We start from the raw sequence: 19,533 nt of genomic DNA on the forward strand, positions 1-19,533 counted from the left end.
TAATCAGCTTCATATTAACCTGTCTGCCTCACTGCTTTCAACTACTCATGGAGTCCTTAGAAACATACACATATGTGTACACACATGTGCATACACCAACCATATCTGGCTGTGTACGTGTGTGCTAGCCTGCCAGGAGCATTTTTTAAGTTATGATTGTGTATGAAAACACTTCAGTGCATGTTTTTTCATTGTTTTTGTGTTTATGTGTGCCCTTTTCCCAGCTCATTGGGATGCAAGGCGAGAGACCGTCAAGTGAGAGCTGTCCAGGCTAGCTTTGGAGTCATTAGCGCACTCGTTAGTCCAGTTATGTTAAATCTAAATTACCATTCATCATCACACAGGGACCCATCATTTATTCTGATGTGGCCTGGCAGACACATGCACTAACTGGATTAACACATTCAAAGACATGCAGACACACTTGCTAAAACACAGTGGATTTCCAAGTCAGGCGTTAGCTGCTTAGTAAGTGTTTTAAAATAGATTATATATTATTGATTGAGACATTGCAGGGCATTAGTAATGATTGGTTTGCCCTTGTGAATGCTAATCATCTAAAAACTGTGCCCTGCTGCAGACAAATGTGACAATTGAGAATAATAAATCAAGAAAATAAGCTCTACAGTAGGATTTTTGAAGTGTTCAGTTGGAGACATAATTAAATAAAAATAATTAAGGTTACAGAAATGAGCTTACAGGTTTGTGGCTTGAATACGCAGCCCACAAAGGAACACTGAATGTGCTACTGAATTTAATTAGGCTACAAATGTAATGTAATGTAAACATAATACAATAATAAAAAAAAAAAAAATGAAACAGTGCATTGTACAGAGTATAAGATACAAATTTTAACTTCATATTCTGGGGATAAGAGCAGTTTTTCAAGCTATTCAGCATTTCTCATTGATACAGAGAACACTGATTTATGGAAAGACTTCAGGGTATAGCCGAGGAAGGCTGGCCTGCATTCAACACTGGCACACAGCATTACATTTACTCTCAATGAGTAAAAACACACTTATTCACGATGGCACACAGTCATTAGTCGCTACAGGAGGAATGCCGAACATCTGCGCTGACGTGATTGCAAAGACGAGGAATTCTGAGGAATCAAACAGACAAAGTGGATCAAGCGGCTCCTCTGCCAAATATAAAGACTCTGTTTATCACATAATTACATTTCCACTTCTGCTGTGTTTATTGGCCTTACAAGTTTGAGCACATACAGCTTTGGCAATCAAAGGCTTTAAAAAAAAAAAGGAGAGGTGAAATCAAAGTATAAGGAGGACACAGACTGTGGGGTTTAATGGTCGTGGTACTCTGCAGTTATGTATTGGAGGAAGTTTTTTTTTTTGTGGCTGCAATGCAGCTTTGACCATTAAAACAGAAATTGGAAAATATATGTTTTTGTTATTAATCACAGCACATTTCTAACTCATGCACCAATTGGACATCCTCTAACAGATCCCCTTAATATGTTTATTAGATAAAAACTGTTCATGACAGGTTCATATCCATAGTTCATGGATAGGAAGAGAAAAGAGTATTTGTTGATTTTAATAAACAGCACATAAAGTCAAATTCCAAATGACAATATGTGTTCATAAAGTTTTGCAGTGTCAATCTGAAGCCTTCAAAAACTTGTATTGAGATGAAAAGGACTGTCAAATTAAGATGAATCTTTTTGTTTATTGTTAACAATAAATACTAAGAGACTCACTGTCATGCATCAATATCAGTCGCCATTAGGAAAACCACTTGTTTAGAATAATTGAGCGGCTCTAATTGATTCTGATAGGTGTTTAATGACAAATATGATAAGGCCACCCTGGCATGCAATCTGTTCATGATTTGAAGCTATAGAGTAATGAGTCAAGTACGGGTCAATCCATGTATGTGACAATCTTTTTGGGCTTTTTTTTTTTTTTAATCTTTAAACGACACTGGTTTTAGCTGGTTCAGTGTCCCATCACTAAACCAGTGCAGACAACTTTGAAATTACAGCGGTTTTCATATAACCTAATCAATGCTACTAATTCCTGGCAGGGCATCACAGAACACAGACAGAGGAATGTCAAAGAATTGACTAATCTGGTAAAACTAAACATTACACTGGGTTTAGCATCTTGATTTGTCGCCATCTTAAAGGGTCTATTTGCTGTTTAAGAGGATGTTAGCGTTTGTAATATTTCGGTTGTGACATTATTTATTTTGAGTTCGTTTTTGTTAACATAACCACAGCCTTTGTTGACCTTAAAAGTCTATGGACACCCACACAGGTATTTTAACTTATTCTAAGTGATTAGACATCTTCCCATGACTCTGTGGGTGTGTATGAACTGATTGGTATATTGGAATAACTTAAAACACCTGTGTGGGTGTCCAGGGCCTTTAACTAGGTTTTATGGTTCCCTAACATAACTGTACTGAAACCTAAGCTTAACCAAGCGGTTTTGTACAACTATTTTATATTTTGTATCTTTAACGACAATGTACCTGCCATGTGCAGATGTTATGGAAAGAAAAGTTTTTCAAATGTTGCCATTGCACATCATAAAAACAATATTGACAGGACATAGGATTGGAATGATAATGTTTGAAGCTAAAAAGAACATGTGTGCAGTTTCAGGTCTGTGTTGCAAACCCCGGTGTCCTGCATCAACGCGCTGCTCGCCCATACACCACCTTAATCTCTGCATACTGACTTCCTGCGTTGGCACTATACGGCATACATGTAAAGTGTGTACAGCAGAATCTTCCAATGTGAATGTAGTTTTAAGAGATGCAGGGCTGATCATTCACACCTTTTAACTCTTTCCCAGATTTCCCAGCAGAACCGAGAAACTGCTAAAAGGCACCCTCGAAGAGTGTTTCTTCCCCACCCCAGTGTGTGGCTTTAAATTACACAACATGGATTGAAATTGACACCCCAAATAGTACATGCCAAATGTCTGCTATAATGAATTAATAATGTGGTGCATCCACTACAGTGGCTTAATTTTCCAAACAGTAACATCTGAACTCCACAGTGATGTAAAGTCTTTGAAACGTTATCCCTGCTGTGTATGGTGCGTCTGACCAGAGGCAAACAGTTCAAACCAACACAATGTTTCTATATCAAAGCCTCACACTGTCTGCCTGTTTCAACATCAATCTCAACAAAACAGCTTCTGTTATTTTTATTTTTAAATCAAAAACGTAGTAGAGAACAGCATTTTAGTGACAAATATTAATTTATTATTGTGGTCACGAAAAGTTATTCCTAGCAGGTAATATTTTGTTAGAGCATAAAACCTTGCTGACAAGCCAAAAAGTTACTTTCATAGATTGACTGGCAACTTCCCAAAGTCCCTCCTGTAATCTTCAGACAATGGAAGCTTGCCTAAAATTACCAAAGCATGCTAATTTCCTTCTTTAATTTTTCACCACGGCAGTAGTGGAGTTTATCTTCATTACTGGTCAGTGCAATATGACTGGACGGATATTAAAGAGGGAGAAGAGATGGCCTGCAGCAGAGGTCAAGTTGGACTCAGAACCACACTGTGACATCAGTTTATGACAGGCCGTGTACTAGTGTAAAGTCAGAGAAAGAGCAGGTGACTTTATGAGTGACATGGGACTGTTAACCATACTGATGCTTGCCTTTCAATGCTACTGTGAAGAAAATTATCAAATACCGCAATATTAAGCTTGTTTATCCATCACTGGAGTGACTCAAATTTAGAGGAGTCAGTTTAATAATCACTGTTTAAAAAATGCTGGTATGAAAACTAACTACATTAAAAAAATGACTTTATTTGAACTGTAGGAATCTACTGATTATAAAAATGAAAGCACTTTAGGTAAGTCTTTATAAACATCTTTTAAACCTATAATCATGTTCAATTTTAAATAGAATGTAGATCTAATGTTTAACTAACACTAATGTAGTTATAGCTTGTTTTGAGAATGTCTGCAACCCCGTCGGAGAATCTGTCCTTAATTTGAGAAACGCTGTTCTGAGTCTGAACAGAGTCTGAGTCTGAATCTGACAGCCTTGGTAGTCTGGAAACAACAAAGGGCCAAATTGAGTCAGTCAGTCAGACACGTGTTCCATAAATAATTAATGCCACCCTGCTCTCCTCCCTCTGATTATTTCAATCTATACTCTATCCCTGCTAACCCGCTAATGTCACACCAGTGTTTCTTCCAGCTTTTCTGTCTCCTATTTCAACTTTTTTTTCTCTCTTTTACGTCCTCTACACATTTGTGTCCTACATCTTACTTTTCTCTTTTCTCTCTCTCGTCTCTTTTGTTTTTCTGACTGAAATTAAGGGATATTGGAAGTTTTTTTAGCATCTTTTTTGTATAACTGGTGTTCAGATTTGTCTAATCTTGTATTTATTATATGAGTATCTCAGGGATCTCAACTTCCTGTTTTTCTCTTTCCCTTCCTTTTCTACACCTATTTCTCTCAATCTTCTGATTTCTCTGCTTCTCATCTCTGGAATTCCCTCCTTGCCCCCCTTTCCCTTCTCCTCAGGTCCAACAGCAGATAAATAAATGATGTTGGGGAAACTGTCTGCTTTTACAACACCAATACCACACTCCTCTGTTTCTTTACTTCCCCTTAAATCTCTCCTTCTTCCCTTTTCCATTGTGTGAACACCCTTCACCTCCCCAAAATCTCTCTTGTCTCTGCTGGCAAAAAAGAGAGGAAAGGATAGTAATCGCATCCCTTTTGGGTCTAAATAAATCATAGCCCAGCACTGCCTTGCTTTTACAACACCGATCCTACACTTTCATCCTGGCAGCCATGAAAGAGAGAGAGAGAGAGAGAGAGAGAGAGAGAGAGAGGAGGAAGTGAGGGAGAAAGAGACTATCTAAGGACAGATGAGTAAAGGGAGTGGATATCAAAGGAAATGGTGAATGTAAAAGTGTCTTTAGACTTATTCGTCTTTCTTCCTAAACCTCTTTGGGAAGCAAAACTCTTCTGTCAAACCCTGACATAAAGGTTAACAGCAATTCAAACCGAGTTACCGCGTGTTTTGCTCAGTCTGTCTTCACCCAGAAAATGACTGTATAGATCGTTTGTGCAAGCAGCTAATCAACGACTCAAATTAACGTGCTTAATGTTAATAAGCAGCATTCTCGCCTGTGGTAATTATCATAAGAGCACACGAGGAAGTGAGGTGGTGGATGGGTCAAGCACTTGAAATTGAGTTTTACCATAGTTTAACATTTGTGACTAGAAATTAAATCTTTTAAAAGCCTCAGTTTTAACACAATTTTCTATTTTAATAAAGAATTATAACAAGATTAATAAAACCAACAAACTAAAATCAGTTTAGCATTTTCATTGAGCCCGATGCCCCAATATTTAGCTTTGACTAGTGGGAAACATAACAAGCAACTCCGATAAAGCCAAGTCCACGAAGAAGCAGTGACTAATTAAAAATGACTAGATTAATTAATGTGGAGATTTGTTCGGGGCACACACACGCAGCGTTGTGCTTCTTTCAATTAGCACACTAAATTAGCACAATAGATGAAACACATGCACACATGCGCGCACAAGCACACACACAATGCAAACACTGCAAAACACATGTATGCTTACATTGAAATATAGAAAAGTACATCACCACACATGTAGCCAGACATCTTTTGGAGCTATCATCATCTTTAAGCTCCATCATACATTAACTGAACACTTCTGGCCATTAATGGGGATGGAAATGTATGACTGGTACATTATTTATAAAATACATACACATCACAAGCACAAGATCACATACACCTACAAACAAAGATAGACCCAAACACATAGGATGATGGCAGACACACACACTGAAACATGTATATCTGGCCACAATAAAACAGATATTTACATGCAATGGAATTTTATACTTCATAATACTTTATAATTTTAAACATAATTTTAATCATCTTTAAGTTGATTATTTCACCAATAGTCAAAAACCTAAATATATTCAATTTGCAATGATATGAAACAGAAAAAAAGGAGCACATACACAGGCTGGAACCAGTAAATGCATTACATTTCTACTTGATAAGAGACCTAACTATTGATCAACTAACAGATAAATCAACTAATCGTAACAAAACCCATAACCTAATAATTCTAACATAATACCCTAAAACACAAAGTCTAAACCAGTAGACAGCACTTAGAGGAAGTGATGGCTGACATTTTTTTTAAAAAGGACTCACTATGAAGGTCTAAAACGCAAGCTGGTCCTCACAATGACAGAAGTAAAAGAGCACACTGACACCCACAAAAACACACACACCTACCTGATGGTGCAGCCACATGACCTCCAATCCCGGTTTTCTCTATCATCCCATTTTGTACTACGGTCACGAAATCAACCCAAGAACTGAACAGATGGGACGGTGTCTGTGTCTGTGTGTGTGTATGCATATGTGTGAATACGCATACATCTGTGCATGAGTGTGTGTTAAGATGCTTGAAATGGAGAACAGTCCAGCAGCCGAATTGCTTACTGTCATTCATGCTGTTTGCACACGCACACACGCACACACAGACACACACACACACAGTTATTAAAACGTCACATTCAGTGAATATACTCTGTGCTGTCATGCTGTCTGCTGTGAATGGGAACGGCCGCGTATTTACAGTGAATTGTAAATCCTGCCGAGCACTCAGCTGTCGGAGTCTTATGAATTGCTAATATGTTGTATCTCACGCTGCCGATCCTACTCTATCTGGCCTCTATCACTTCCATTGTGCGCTTCGCAAAAGGTGAGGCAGGGAAATCAAAAAAGCTACTTGCTATTTGCTAGAGGGGAAAGAAAGATAAAACTATTTATTTAAAATAAAGCTTATATTGCAGCATTTCCACTAAACTGAAGCTGAAAGAAAATATTTCAACACAATAATATCTGCAATACTTTCTAGCACAACATGTGAAATGTTGGTATTTGGACTGGACGTGGTCCACTGAGTAGGCTGCAACGTATTGACTCATTTTCCTCTGTTCCCTGCTCTCTTAAATCATTCATGTGAACACATTAGGCAGCACCAGACTGCATCAAAAACACTCTACAACAGCAGGATACTGATCAAGATGAGCCAGATACTGTTGGGAGTCCCACTGAGCTTTTACATTACATTTCACTGGGTTCTACTGTATATAATTATGGCAACAAATTCGTTTAACCTTCTCCTTAATCACTTCATGTTTTTAAATACAGGCAATTAAAAGAAAAAGAAAAGTGTACATTGTGGACAAAAGAGGAGTCAATGGTTTCAATACCACATTATTTAGGAAGTTGTTTTTTGCCATGTTACATAAAACTGGTAAAAGACCAGTTCCCACTAGATTTTGGTGTTTGATGACCTCTGATTTGTATCATGTCGATAATAAAGAGGCCAATTACAATTACATTTCCCCATCCCGCAGTGTGCTCAAAACCATGAACACCATGCTGCACTTAGAAAATTGCTTTGTATACTCATTGGCCCTTTATTGTATTTCTCCCAACAGAACACAGACACAGACTTGGGATCTGGATGGTGCAGATCACAAGCCTGAGCTGGAGGACACCGGAAAAAAAGGTCTCCAGTTGAATGGAGAGCATTGCGCATTTTTTTGGACTACTGATCTATTTGGACTAGTATGCTACCCAAGTTATAATGTTGCGTTTTAGATTAACTGTTTTATAGAGTTGTATCTAATATTTTATTTGACGAATACATACCAATAAGGGTCGACCAAATATTAACACCTTTAACACATTCAATCTCAGTTCAACAGCACCACAAACTACATCTTTCAAAAATGATTATACAGTTAAATCACTCAACATTATAACCTTCATTACAACCTTTATTGTAGGACTGTGTATTAGCCTGCATTAGATTTAGCTAGGTGGACATCATAAACTGGACAATGAGATTAGGCTTTACAGTATTCTGTGTTTCCTGCATGTTGTGCCATATGTACAATGAAAAGAACGCTAGAAAGAACAGTAATGTTGGCAGGTATCTGTTATTAATGCCAGATGTGAAAACAAATGAATGTAAATTGTTTTATATGTTTGTTGTAACTTTTACAGGTTATTATTATTAGTAGTAGTAGTACTAGCAATGAAAACAGCATTACTTGAAACAAGATTGCTATAAGTAAACCAGTCAAAAAGCACATTAAAAAAACTAAGTAAAAGAGATAAAACCTATAGTAGCAGGCAGGGTTTTAAACAGTTTGATGTTAATTGTTATAAAATTAATGAAATTACACCAAAGGCAAACATTTTAATATAACAAAAGCCAATAAATTGTATTTAAATATTAACATCAAGTTTCATCCACAGATGTATTTGGTATTCAGACAACACAATCAAGACAAGCTAGTTTTACTTGATTTGATTGAATGAAAATATATGGCACGATTAAATTACATGCATCCAGAATATGAATGCATTGCCAACAACCCTGCAGACAAATGAACCAATGCTGGTGCCAAGCAAAGATAGATCCTATTTGTTAACTTTTTTCAGCTCAATGTTTCATAAAATGAAAACATGACACTAGACGCTTTATATGTTTTTGCACAAAAATGGGAATCGTATGCTTTAACAGTTCCATTGTTGTAATGAACTAAAGCTAAGGATTTGGTTCAGATGCACAACCCACAATGAAGCACAGTATCTGCTTCTTTGTGAGAGCAAATAAATGCCATGGAAACGTCCACACACACACACACACACATATAGTAAATGCCTGCACACACACACACACGTTCAAGTGTGGAGAAAGTAGACACCTTTCACAACACAACCTCACACTGTCGCCAGTCAATCCTCTGAGCATAGTGACAAATGAGCAGCTCTAAAAATTTGGACAGATCAGACGCACACACATGCCAACACACACACTCACACACATCACACACACAACAGGAAGCAAATATGCATCAACATATTCCCATATGCAGAGAGAATCACTCACATGCACTAAAACACATGGTTCAGAGAAAGCGCAAACCACAGCAGGTGGCCGATGCACTATTTTCCTCACACTTTGTGTGTGTGTGTTTGTGTGTGTGTGTGTGTGCTTGTGTGTGCTTGTATCAGTGTATTGTGAGTCAAGGACAGACTGGTGAATGAACAGGTACGCTGTGCTTCATCCTTGCAAGCAACGCACAAGCACTTAGACGTGCACTTCAGCTAAAACACACATACAGGGATAATGCAAAATATAATTCACAGACAGAAACATGTAAAGAAACTACATTTTCTTAACAAAAGCAAATTTAAGTTTAAGCTTTTCTTACATTAAAGACTTACAGAAGATGTCTGTAAACAGAATGATAAAAGGGTGGGATAGAAAAGTAGATGAAGAGACAGAATGAGGCAAGACAAGAGAGGAGAGGAAAACGTGAATAGAAAAAAGAAGCATGAAAAGATGAATAAACTGAATAAGACAGAAAACAAAGCTGATAATGAGAGGAGGAGAGTGTAAGACAGATCCCTGCTTCACAGACAATGCATGAAAAAAGAAGAGAGGAGAAGACCAGATAAGAGAAGGTGAAGAGAGATGGAGGAGCCAGAGTGAGACTGGGTTTTTCTTTACTTACAGAATCTCCAGATCGCGCAGCGCTCGGAAAGCTCCATCTTCGATGCAGCTGATGTGGTTGCTGTCCAGTTGCCTGCGACAAGCACACAAACACACACACAGACAAACACACACACACAGATGAGAGAGATGGGAGAGAGTCAAGCGCAAGTCTGCAAGGTCCGCTGAGCTGGGGGAGGGACTAACAAAAGATGGGCTGCGTGAATGAGTGTGTGTGGGTGTGTGTGAGTGAGGTGATACCCAAGTAAGTGGGCTTAAGGTAGAAGGAAGGACACACCAGTGTTAACTCTCTCTTCAAGACACACTCACACACACACACACACACACACTCTAGGGATGCCCAGTCCAGGCGACAGCACACAAGCTAAGATAAGTCTCTCACCTCAGTGCTGATATGGCCAGCCCTGAGGAGAGCAGGAGAGGAAAAGAAGAGCGCAAGAGAACAGACGGTGCTGAAGTGGCCTGCCTGGTGTCAGCCTATCACTTCCCTCCCCTGCTGCATGCCCAGCGCACACTGGCCACCGGGAGAGAGAGGGGCGAGAGAGGTAGACACAGTGAAGAAGAGAGCGAGCCAGCCGTGGCTACTAAAGCCCACCCTGCTTGTCTTTTCTGTAAATATTAATTGCATTTTCTCCTCTTCCCTCCTCCTCCTCCTCCCATTTCTCTCCCCTCCTCCCCATGTCCTCTTTTATTCTTTTTTTCCTCTCTCTGTAGTGAAAGAGGGAGTAATTTCATTACATTAGGCCAGCCAATCCATTAAGGGCCTTTTACCGGCTCTGTCACTGAAACAATTTCATTAAAAGGAAAGCCTCCGTAAATCAACCTACAGTCACGACTCTGCCTCTCTTTCTCGTTTTTTTTTCTTTCCTCTATCTCTCTCTCTCTTTTTTTCTCTCTCTCTACATCCCTACTCTTCTGCTCTCTCCCTCTCTCACCCTCCCCCTCCTCCCTGGCTCGCTTGACGCCTCGTTCACTGGACTCCCAGATGCACCTTGTACCCCACTGTCATCCATCCTTTGCTTTTACTTTAATTTGCTCGGCTCTAGGTATTCAACCCCCCTCCCTGCCACCATCCATCCCTTCATCCATGAACCCAACAACCCTGAAACCAACACTCCTTCCTCTCTCCTTTCTTCTTTACTTCCTTTTATCCCATTTAACCATCCCTCCGTCTCTGCTCCCCCTCTCTCCTTCTTCTGCGGAGGAGCAGATGGATGGATTGCAGATTGCACATATAAAGGGCAGACATTTGGAAGTATCTTGTGTATATATATATTTATATATATATATATATATATATATATATATATTTATATGTATTTACTCAACCGCAAAGGATCAATGGCATTTAGACACAAACACACACACACACACACACACACACACACACCATGGCTAGTTACTGTTTTCTCTCCAGCATATCACTCCACCTTAATCTTCTCCTCCTTGTCCTCTTCCCCATCTCTCTTTTGCTAGATCCCTTTATCCTAATCCTTTTTTCTTTGACTTCTAGCCTTGTCTTTTCTTTTTTCTCCCCTTGTTTCCAAACATCTATCTTGTCTATATTTTTCATGTTCTCCCCCTCTATCAATTTATAATCCATTTTTTCTCTCTCTAGTGCCCTCTTGTCTCCTCTCATCTCTAATTCCCCTTCACCTTTTCTCTTCTCACACTCCATCTATCCATTGCTAATCCATTTCTTCTCTCCGTATTCTTCTATCAACATTTTAAATCTCCTATTCTTCTTCTCTACATAGCCCCGATGTCTGCTTGGCATACTGCAGCACCTGTTATGTCAGTCATGTCAGCTTTCAACACAGAGTAAGGTGGTTCCCAAAACAGGAGCTGGATTGATTCTGCAGGGCGACAGAAATTACATTGGGGCTTCTGGAGCAACATAGACTTTGGTTTGTTTTTATATGTGCATGTTTATGTGACTGTGTGCTAGAAGACGCCCTCAGAGTATCTAAAAAATGCATTTACTATAGCACAAATGTAGCTGTATATCTAAAATCAGCAGGTTACTAGAAAGCTCTATTGTAGTGACCTCAGACTGTGAAAAGTAGACATTTTATATACATTTAGCATCAGCATCATACGTTTTGTCTCGTTTAACCAGCACTGCAACAAGAGCTTCCAAACAAAATTAAACTTATAACATACATTATGTAGAGTATTTGTGAAACTTAGAAAAGCTGCTGCACAAAGCCAATACTGTAATTCTTATCTTGTATGAACGGTAGCCGATACTCTTGTTTTGAAATTTGCTGTGTGCTGGAAGCAGCATTAGAGTGCACAACAGGGTCTTAGAAAGCAGTTCATGGCGAGGCACAGCAAGAAAATTTTTCATGTATTTCTACCTGATACTGACCAGCTGCTGGTGGTTAACGGTTGGCATGAGTTCAGTTTGGACTCAAGACAGTAAATATCAAACAACTCTATGCCCTCAGGCCAGGTTTGGCTCGCAACATAATTATTTTCGGCCTTCCAAAGGCTTCCAGAGACTGATTAGATGTTTTGATGCAATGCAATTATATTTGAGAGATGATTTCGAGATCTTGAACTTGTTTTTGGCCTTGCAATGCCCCACTTGATTAATTGAGCAAGATTTGTAAAGATTGCTAGGATCATCAATGTATGTTCGGTTTTATTACAGTTTAAAAGAGTAGTATCATAGGGCTGTGTGCTCTTGTCAAAAGCCTAGTTTTAAATCCAAGATTCTTTTTTTTTGGCTTAATGTTTGAAGGGAGCTGTGATTGTGAGCATCTGTTAAACGACTGGACTCTGAAATAGAGTGAGTCTGGGGATCATACCAACATATGGCTATGCCATGTTTGTGTTATATGTAATTAAAAGGCATGATTTTTTTTTAAAGGTGGGAAAATGGCACACAGCCTGTCCGGATCTGCTTTATGGGGACACATGGCACTGCCAAAGTGACTGTAATTATTAAAGCTGTTGTAATTTTGTTTACCGTTTTGTAACACTGAATGTGAAGTTTAGGGATACGTTTGTGCTATTCGGAAGAACAAAGAGGGCTATCTGGGTATGTCTCATTTGATACATCTGTGTAATTTCCTTCATGTACAGTCCCGTAGGCTGTGGAGATTGGGGTGATGGATGAATGTGTAACACATACGACTTTCATGGACAAAACAGAAGATCACGTCCTGCAATTATTGTTCATGATCTTTCCCTCAACAAGTGTTTCAATTGTCCAAACTTGCTATTGTTATAGTGTCCCAAAATCTTTTAGGGAAGAACTCGGGAAGACAAGTTCACATCCTGTCATCTATCAACAATCAATGACTGTGTTCACCTGGATCACAAGGGGACAGCTCTAAGTACAGGTCAAAACTCTTTCAGGATGCATTGAGGACACATTGAGATTAGAGCGCAAAAAACACATTTAGAAGTAGTTTGAGCCACATTTGTCCACATTCAAATACCAGTGAAAACGAGAATTTGTCCTGTGTCCCCATTAAAGACCGTTTAGTCAATTGTGAACGGAAATACGTACTTTTTCTAAGTATTTTTCCTGTCACAGAAACCCCTGAAACCGTGTCTTTTGGATGTTATATATCATATAGAGCCAGCCATCATTTCTTTGTGACACATATTGTATAGATACGTTTGAATTTCATCTGCCAAACAATAATGTTTATGTTGTTGTGTATTGAGAGCTGTATTTGCATATGAATTTGTTTGTTTTCTCATTTTATAGAGTTTTGATACTGTATAACGTCAACAAGTGTGAATTTTCCTGCTCCTATATCCCCAAATGTCTTGAGCTGTCTGAAGCACTGTTGCCTTGAAATAAAGTTATTTTCAGTTTCATAAAATATTTATTTTAACAATGACCACAGGCTTGCTTTAACTATGACTTTTAGTTGCATGAGACTCCATTGTCTCTCAAAGTCCACTATGTCACCACTGACACACGTGACTCCTTGATGCGAGTCTGGGGATTCACACCACTCTGTAGAGCCGACAAAGGATGTCAGACAAAGTGGTGAGATGTCTTCAACGCTTGAACTGTACATTCTCAAGAGGATAGAGTTTTTGATAATTTTGATAACATATCACTATACTTCTCGCATCTGTAATTTTTATAGTATTCAGAATAAGTAGTGGATTCACATTGGCAGCCATGCACTTCATCTTCTGTCCTCATTCACAGGAAACGATTCCATCAGCTGTGTGATATGATTGGATTCCTCTGACAGCTTTGTTCACCAAGCACCCTGATTAGCAGTGACATGATTGGTATCAATCTGGGATGAGGGTGTACTTTGTGTGGCTGTGTGTGTGAGTGAGTGTGTGTGTGTGTGTGTGTGTGTGTGTGTGTGTGTGTGTGTGTGTGTGCGCTCTCCATATTTGTACCATCGTATTGCACTCATCGACCTTGTGTGTTTGTGCTTGTATGTGTTCAGATCATACATGTTTGTTACAGGGGATAAAGCGGGGGTCCTGAATGTAATTTCCTTTCAACTAATTAGTTAGTGTGCTTAATCATGTCTATCAAAAGGCATATTGGCAGACCGATTCAATGCTTCCCCCTGCTACCATCTGGAGCAGAGGAAAACACACACAGGATGATGGCCACTCCTTGAATACATCAGTGAGCATCCACTATACTGACTGAGTAATTAATGAACGGACAGTGGGAGGGAAGGAGAATACACTAGCTGGGTTCACAGCCAATCCATATCAACAAATAGGGCTTCATCAAATCTGGCAATAATGCGAACAGCGCAAATCTAAGTCTAAGTCCCCAACCCTCTGTCATATTATATCGATCAAGTGAAGTGGATACGTCACCCCATATGTTGTGATTGGTCATAGTGTTATTCAGTTGCGTGAAGTAAGATTTTCAGAGCCTTAATCTTTCGGATTTGGGTCTGGATTTCCAGGCTGTTAGGAAAGTAGAAGTGAAGAATGACAGGCCGATAAGAAGAGTCTTCCCTCTCTCTTTGCCATTAGTAATCTTCTAATCATTTTGTTTCTATGTATACATCCCTCACCATCTCTACTTGTCTCCTTCTGTTTCTAGCTAAAAAATAACACTAAAATACTAACAGGATAGTATATGTGAGACATTTGAGGCTGGTTTGGCTCTGTTGGTTCACTTCCAAGTGCATTTGTTGGGAAAGTCTGCAGTGCTGCTGATGTAGGAATAATGCAGGGTGGACTTGCAAATTATATGTTTGCTTTTAGTGATTTTCAAGGAAACAGGAAGCCATGTTGTGTTTTATATGTATATGCTAGTTCACCACTGTTGACTGTGTTCCAGAATGAGATTGGTACATGCATTTAGGGACATCAAGTGGCTTTCCATCCAATTTTCTTTTGCGTATTGAATTAGACATATTGATTGTAAACTCACATTAGCTTGAAGTGGAATTATGATTTTCTTAACTCTAGAAACCCATTTGCCCAACATTGAAGTTAAATAAAGGCAACCCTGCCAGAATCTAATTTGATGGCCTTGAAGTGTCTCTGGCTTTGGCTGAAACAACCATTACACTTTGAAGATTTTGTTTTATTGTATGTGAGTTTAAATTCATCATACTGAATCCCAAATCCTATCACTGTGACAAAAAAAGCAACTGTTACTAAACTGTCTTGCTAAATTAGTTGCAATTTGGACATAGCTATTGACATTTTTATTCCTCTGTCTCGGTAGGTTACCACCTTTAATGACTTATTCTGCTATATTCTACCATTTGAAAAAAAAGTGCGTAGGGGGTTGGTGAATCGCAAAGATTGATGGGAATCTAAGTAAACCATTTCATAAAGCAGGCTACCATGTCTTCATTGTTCTTACTTGTCACTGTTTGAATATTGATGCAAGGCTTTGAATGCTTGATCAGTGAAGAAATGACACTGGGAAGTCTGTGTGCATTATCCCTCCTGGTGTCACCTTCATTTAAAGACGTTCTGCTCTCACAAGGACAACCATTATTAATCTTTTTTCCACATTTTCAAACTCTCTTGCTAGATATGGACATGGTTCGAGCTGCCCATTGTTGTAAACGATGGTAACCATAAAAAACAACTGAAAGCAAGGTTCTGCAAAGACAGACACACAACAGTACAAGTAAAAAACTGTGTGTGTGTGTGTGTGTACGTGTGTGTGCTTGTGTACGTGTGTGTGTGCGCACTCACAAAGCCGACACAATATTCTCACCTCTCTCTAAGGCGCTGTAGTCATAATTCAAACAAACGGCCATCCTGCACTGCATTGTGGGTAGGAAAGCATGAAGCGTGGAGGCGTTTTATGAGGGAGAAGAGAAAGGAGAGTCTGACAGGAAGGAGAAAGGTAAAGAAGTTGGTTCTTTTTTGTTCTATACTAATGTACTGCATGGTTGTATTGTTGGAAGAAATTACATATTACATTCTCTGAACACATTATTCCAAAGCACCTGAAGGTGTTCTGAGTGTGTAGCTGCTGAGCATGGGTGGACCCAGTGGGGAAAATGAATTACATTTTATCACAATAAAAAAGTGGGTAAGGGAGTGAGAAGGCAGGCAGATGGAAAACAAGGTACAATATGAGGACGTGATGGCTACAAAAGATAAAAAGCGTGTCTGTGTGGGCACTGAGGTGTAATGTGAGGGCATATGAAACAGCTGTATGTAATCTGATGCATCCATGCTTCTCTGTAAGCCATCTACTGCTATATGCCTCCCAGCATGACTGACTCCCATATGTTGTGATTTAAGCTTGACTACAACTGTACACATACAGCATCTGTGGTTGATCACATTTATCTAGGATTTTCTATCCTCCTCACTGTTAGCAGAAAGCATTTCAGTAGCTACTGAATATTGTGGTATAACCTTTATAAAGGTTACAAGAAAATAGGTTTAACAGTAGTCTGACAGAATCTCATTATATTATGATTTTGTCAGATGTAATTAGTTTTGGAAGATTATTCTAATTTTGCTGTTGGCTGTAACCAGTGTGGGATACGAGTTGGGTGGTTGTTTTTTTGCATCAGCCTGGTTGAGGTTGTTGTCACTCATTTAGAAACCAATTCAAAAAATGTTTTAATATACTTTCCTCCGTGTAATTGTGCAGTATGACGGTATAGGACACCATCAAAATAAGTCAGTAAATGTTTAAATGTGCCATTTGAACCTAGCCTATGATGAGTAAGTGTATGCCACTCAATCTAACTGACAGGGATGTGTCATTTTCAACATTAATACCTTTAGCCTACAGTTATATGCTTTTGTAATGATCCCTCAGTACGTTTTATTTTTTGCTGTTATTTGATTTTTATCTTTCTGTGAATATATTAAGTCTTTTTATTGCTTTAAAATGTTTGAATTAATTGCTTGTCATGATTATATGCTATCATGTTTGCAAAACAGATTGCCTGAAATTGACTAAAATTGCAACATAACATCATGACTTTGCATAAACATAAAAGCCCACTTTCTAAAGCCAATTGATGTGTTATCTGTACGCATTTTGAGCTATTTGCGTGTATGTCTATCCTGTTTACAGCAGACGTAAACGTACACAGAACTTATTAGAAGAAAGCAACGGTTGAGCTTAGATAACGTGGCACACGGGTTGGGTTTAGGAAAAGATCAACCGGTTGGGTTTAGGAAAAGAAGAACGGGGTTGGCTTTAGTAATAAAACAAACCAAAGGTTGAATTTAGGAAACGTGACACGCAGGACACGAAGGAAACCTGAAGGAAACCATCTACCAACACGACCAACCTCTCGACACAAATTTTCGCCCTTTCTTACTACCTGGCGTAAATTCACAAGCAATAGCAAGGTAATTCAAGTCAATGGAGGCCAAACAAAGTTGATAAACACGCTAAAAACGAGTATGCGTCTTGATAAGACCTGTCTTACATACATCACTTCATGAGATCAGTCTGAAAATTGCACCCTGAGGGATAAATACATTTTGGGTTGAACTGAATGAGTGACACACCACTAATTTAAGCAAGGTCTTTGCAACACATGAAACAATGTCCTTGGGAAAATCGCACAAGGGGGTAATTGATAGTGTTGAACATTCTGTACATGGTTAATTAAACTCATTTTGTAACTGCTTGGCTGTGGGAATATCACTTTTAAAAATATCTTAAGATCTTTGACTCAACACCAATAATGAACAAAGCAGGCCTGGCTTAGTGCTCAGTCCAGTTCAAATAAAGCTTTTACATCAATAGCCCAAAGCTTGTTAGCTGGAATGCTAGTGGTTGTTGGTCACAAAGACACAGACACTCAGTAAGCGTCAACCCAGGCCGAGTTCTGATAATTTAACAAGTTCTTCTGATGTATAGGTTACACAACACATCCATGTTAAGAGTGCACTTGGTACAGTGACTTGACTTTGGTGGAAACACAGTAAAGGTTGTGATATTGTAAATACTCAGGAATTATTTAACGTAAGCATGCTGCCTACACCAGAGACTGAAATGTATTATGGTGGAGGTGATGGTGCAAATGGCCAGGCAGTTATTTGTAGAAAGAGAGCTTGCTTGACAATAGTTAGGAGCTACTTTTGTATTTCTCTCTTCATTTTTGATTTGTGTGCAGAGGGAACCTGCCATCAGTGATCACACTCGACACAGTTTTCTTGGGAAAATTGTGCTATTCTATAGCATCTTGTTCTTGAGAAGGAATCAGTTTCTTTTCCCTGCTACATTCTTAGCTTTGTTATGAGCAGAGGTGTTAGATGCCAAATAAACCACGTTGTAGGACATTCACTGGTGTGTTAACATGATGACTTTTCTGCCAAGGCATACACGACATGACACAACAAGATTAGGTTACAGAACATCAGATTAGATACAAAAAGATAAGCATCCAGTATTTGACGTACAGCAGATAAAACCATAAAACACAGGAATTTTGCAAGATGCAATTCTACTCATTCTTACTCCGCATTTACCTTGATCATCTGTACTTTGACTGACATTTTGAGTTTTGGGGGGTGACAGGACCAGCAGTCAGCACAATGTACTGTATATACTAACACACATGTACACACATACACCTACACACAGATGTATGGCATATACATGTCTCCTTAGGTTAGCAGGAGACTACAGTAATTGTATTTGCCAGTTTCTTGGCAGTTTCAGCAAAGCAGTCAATCTGATAGCAGGGTCAAAAGTGTGTGTGTGTGTGTGTGTGTGTGTGTGTGTGTGTGTGTGTGTGTGTGTGTGTGTGTGTGTGTGTGTGTGTGCGTGTGTGTGTGTGAAAGAAGTACAATAAATGGATACTATACTAGCCACCAGGCAGCATGAAAGGGAACAACCAAGAAAGAGGGATAGAGACCCTACCCTCTGAGAAACAGAGTTAGACAGAAAGGGCGAGAGACATAGATTAAGAGTGAGTGAGAGAGACAGAGGAGAAAGTGAGAGCAAGGGGGAGAGAGACAAAGTGAAAGGGAGCGAGAGACATATGAGAAAATCAATGCTGTGTCCACCAGGGACAGAATGTCATGAAGGTTTTTTTTTACTCTGTGGCATAATGGAGGGTTGGAGCCTTTTACTGCAGGAGTCACCTTGTCTAATGGAGGCAGGGAGGGAGGGATTAAGGGTTGGAGGGGGGTGAAAAAGGAAGAAGAGGGAAATATTGAGAAAAAATGAAAGAGAGAGGGAGAGACAACTACAGGGAGGGGAATAGTTGGAAAAGGCTTGGAATGGAAGGATGGTGTGAGAGGCGGGATGAATGGATGGGGAGCAGAGTAAAAGAAGAGAAAGAGAGATTGATGATAAAAGAGAAAATAATTGAAATAGAGAACAAAGAGGGAGGAAAGACAAAAGATTGAACAACAGATGACGGGATAAGAGAAACAAGAAGAAGAATGAAGGATGATTGGGGAGGGAGGAAGGAAGGAATGGAGGATGACGATATGATGACAGATGAAAGGAAAGAACAGGGAGG

At 39.2% G+C, this 19,533-nt stretch overlaps 1 protein-coding gene across 1 annotated transcript in view; it reads right to left on the minus strand.

The window, feature by feature from the left end:
- slit3 (slit homolog 3 (Drosophila)) overlaps positions 1-19,533 on the minus strand; it is a 231,777-nt gene that overhangs the window by 81,634 nt on the left and 130,610 nt on the right. Inside the window, exon 6 of the mRNA XM_034883388.1 lies at positions 9,609-9,680. Within this exon, the coding sequence (XP_034739279.1) occupies positions 9,609-9,680 (72 nt within the window). The remainder of the gene's footprint in view (positions 1-9,608; positions 9,681-19,533) is intronic.

Source organism: Etheostoma cragini, chromosome 10, assembly GCF_013103735.1.
Source record: "Etheostoma cragini isolate CJK2018 chromosome 10, CSU_Ecrag_1.0, whole genome shotgun sequence".
Lineage (NCBI taxonomy): Eukaryota > Metazoa > Chordata > Actinopteri > Perciformes > Percidae > Etheostoma > Etheostoma cragini.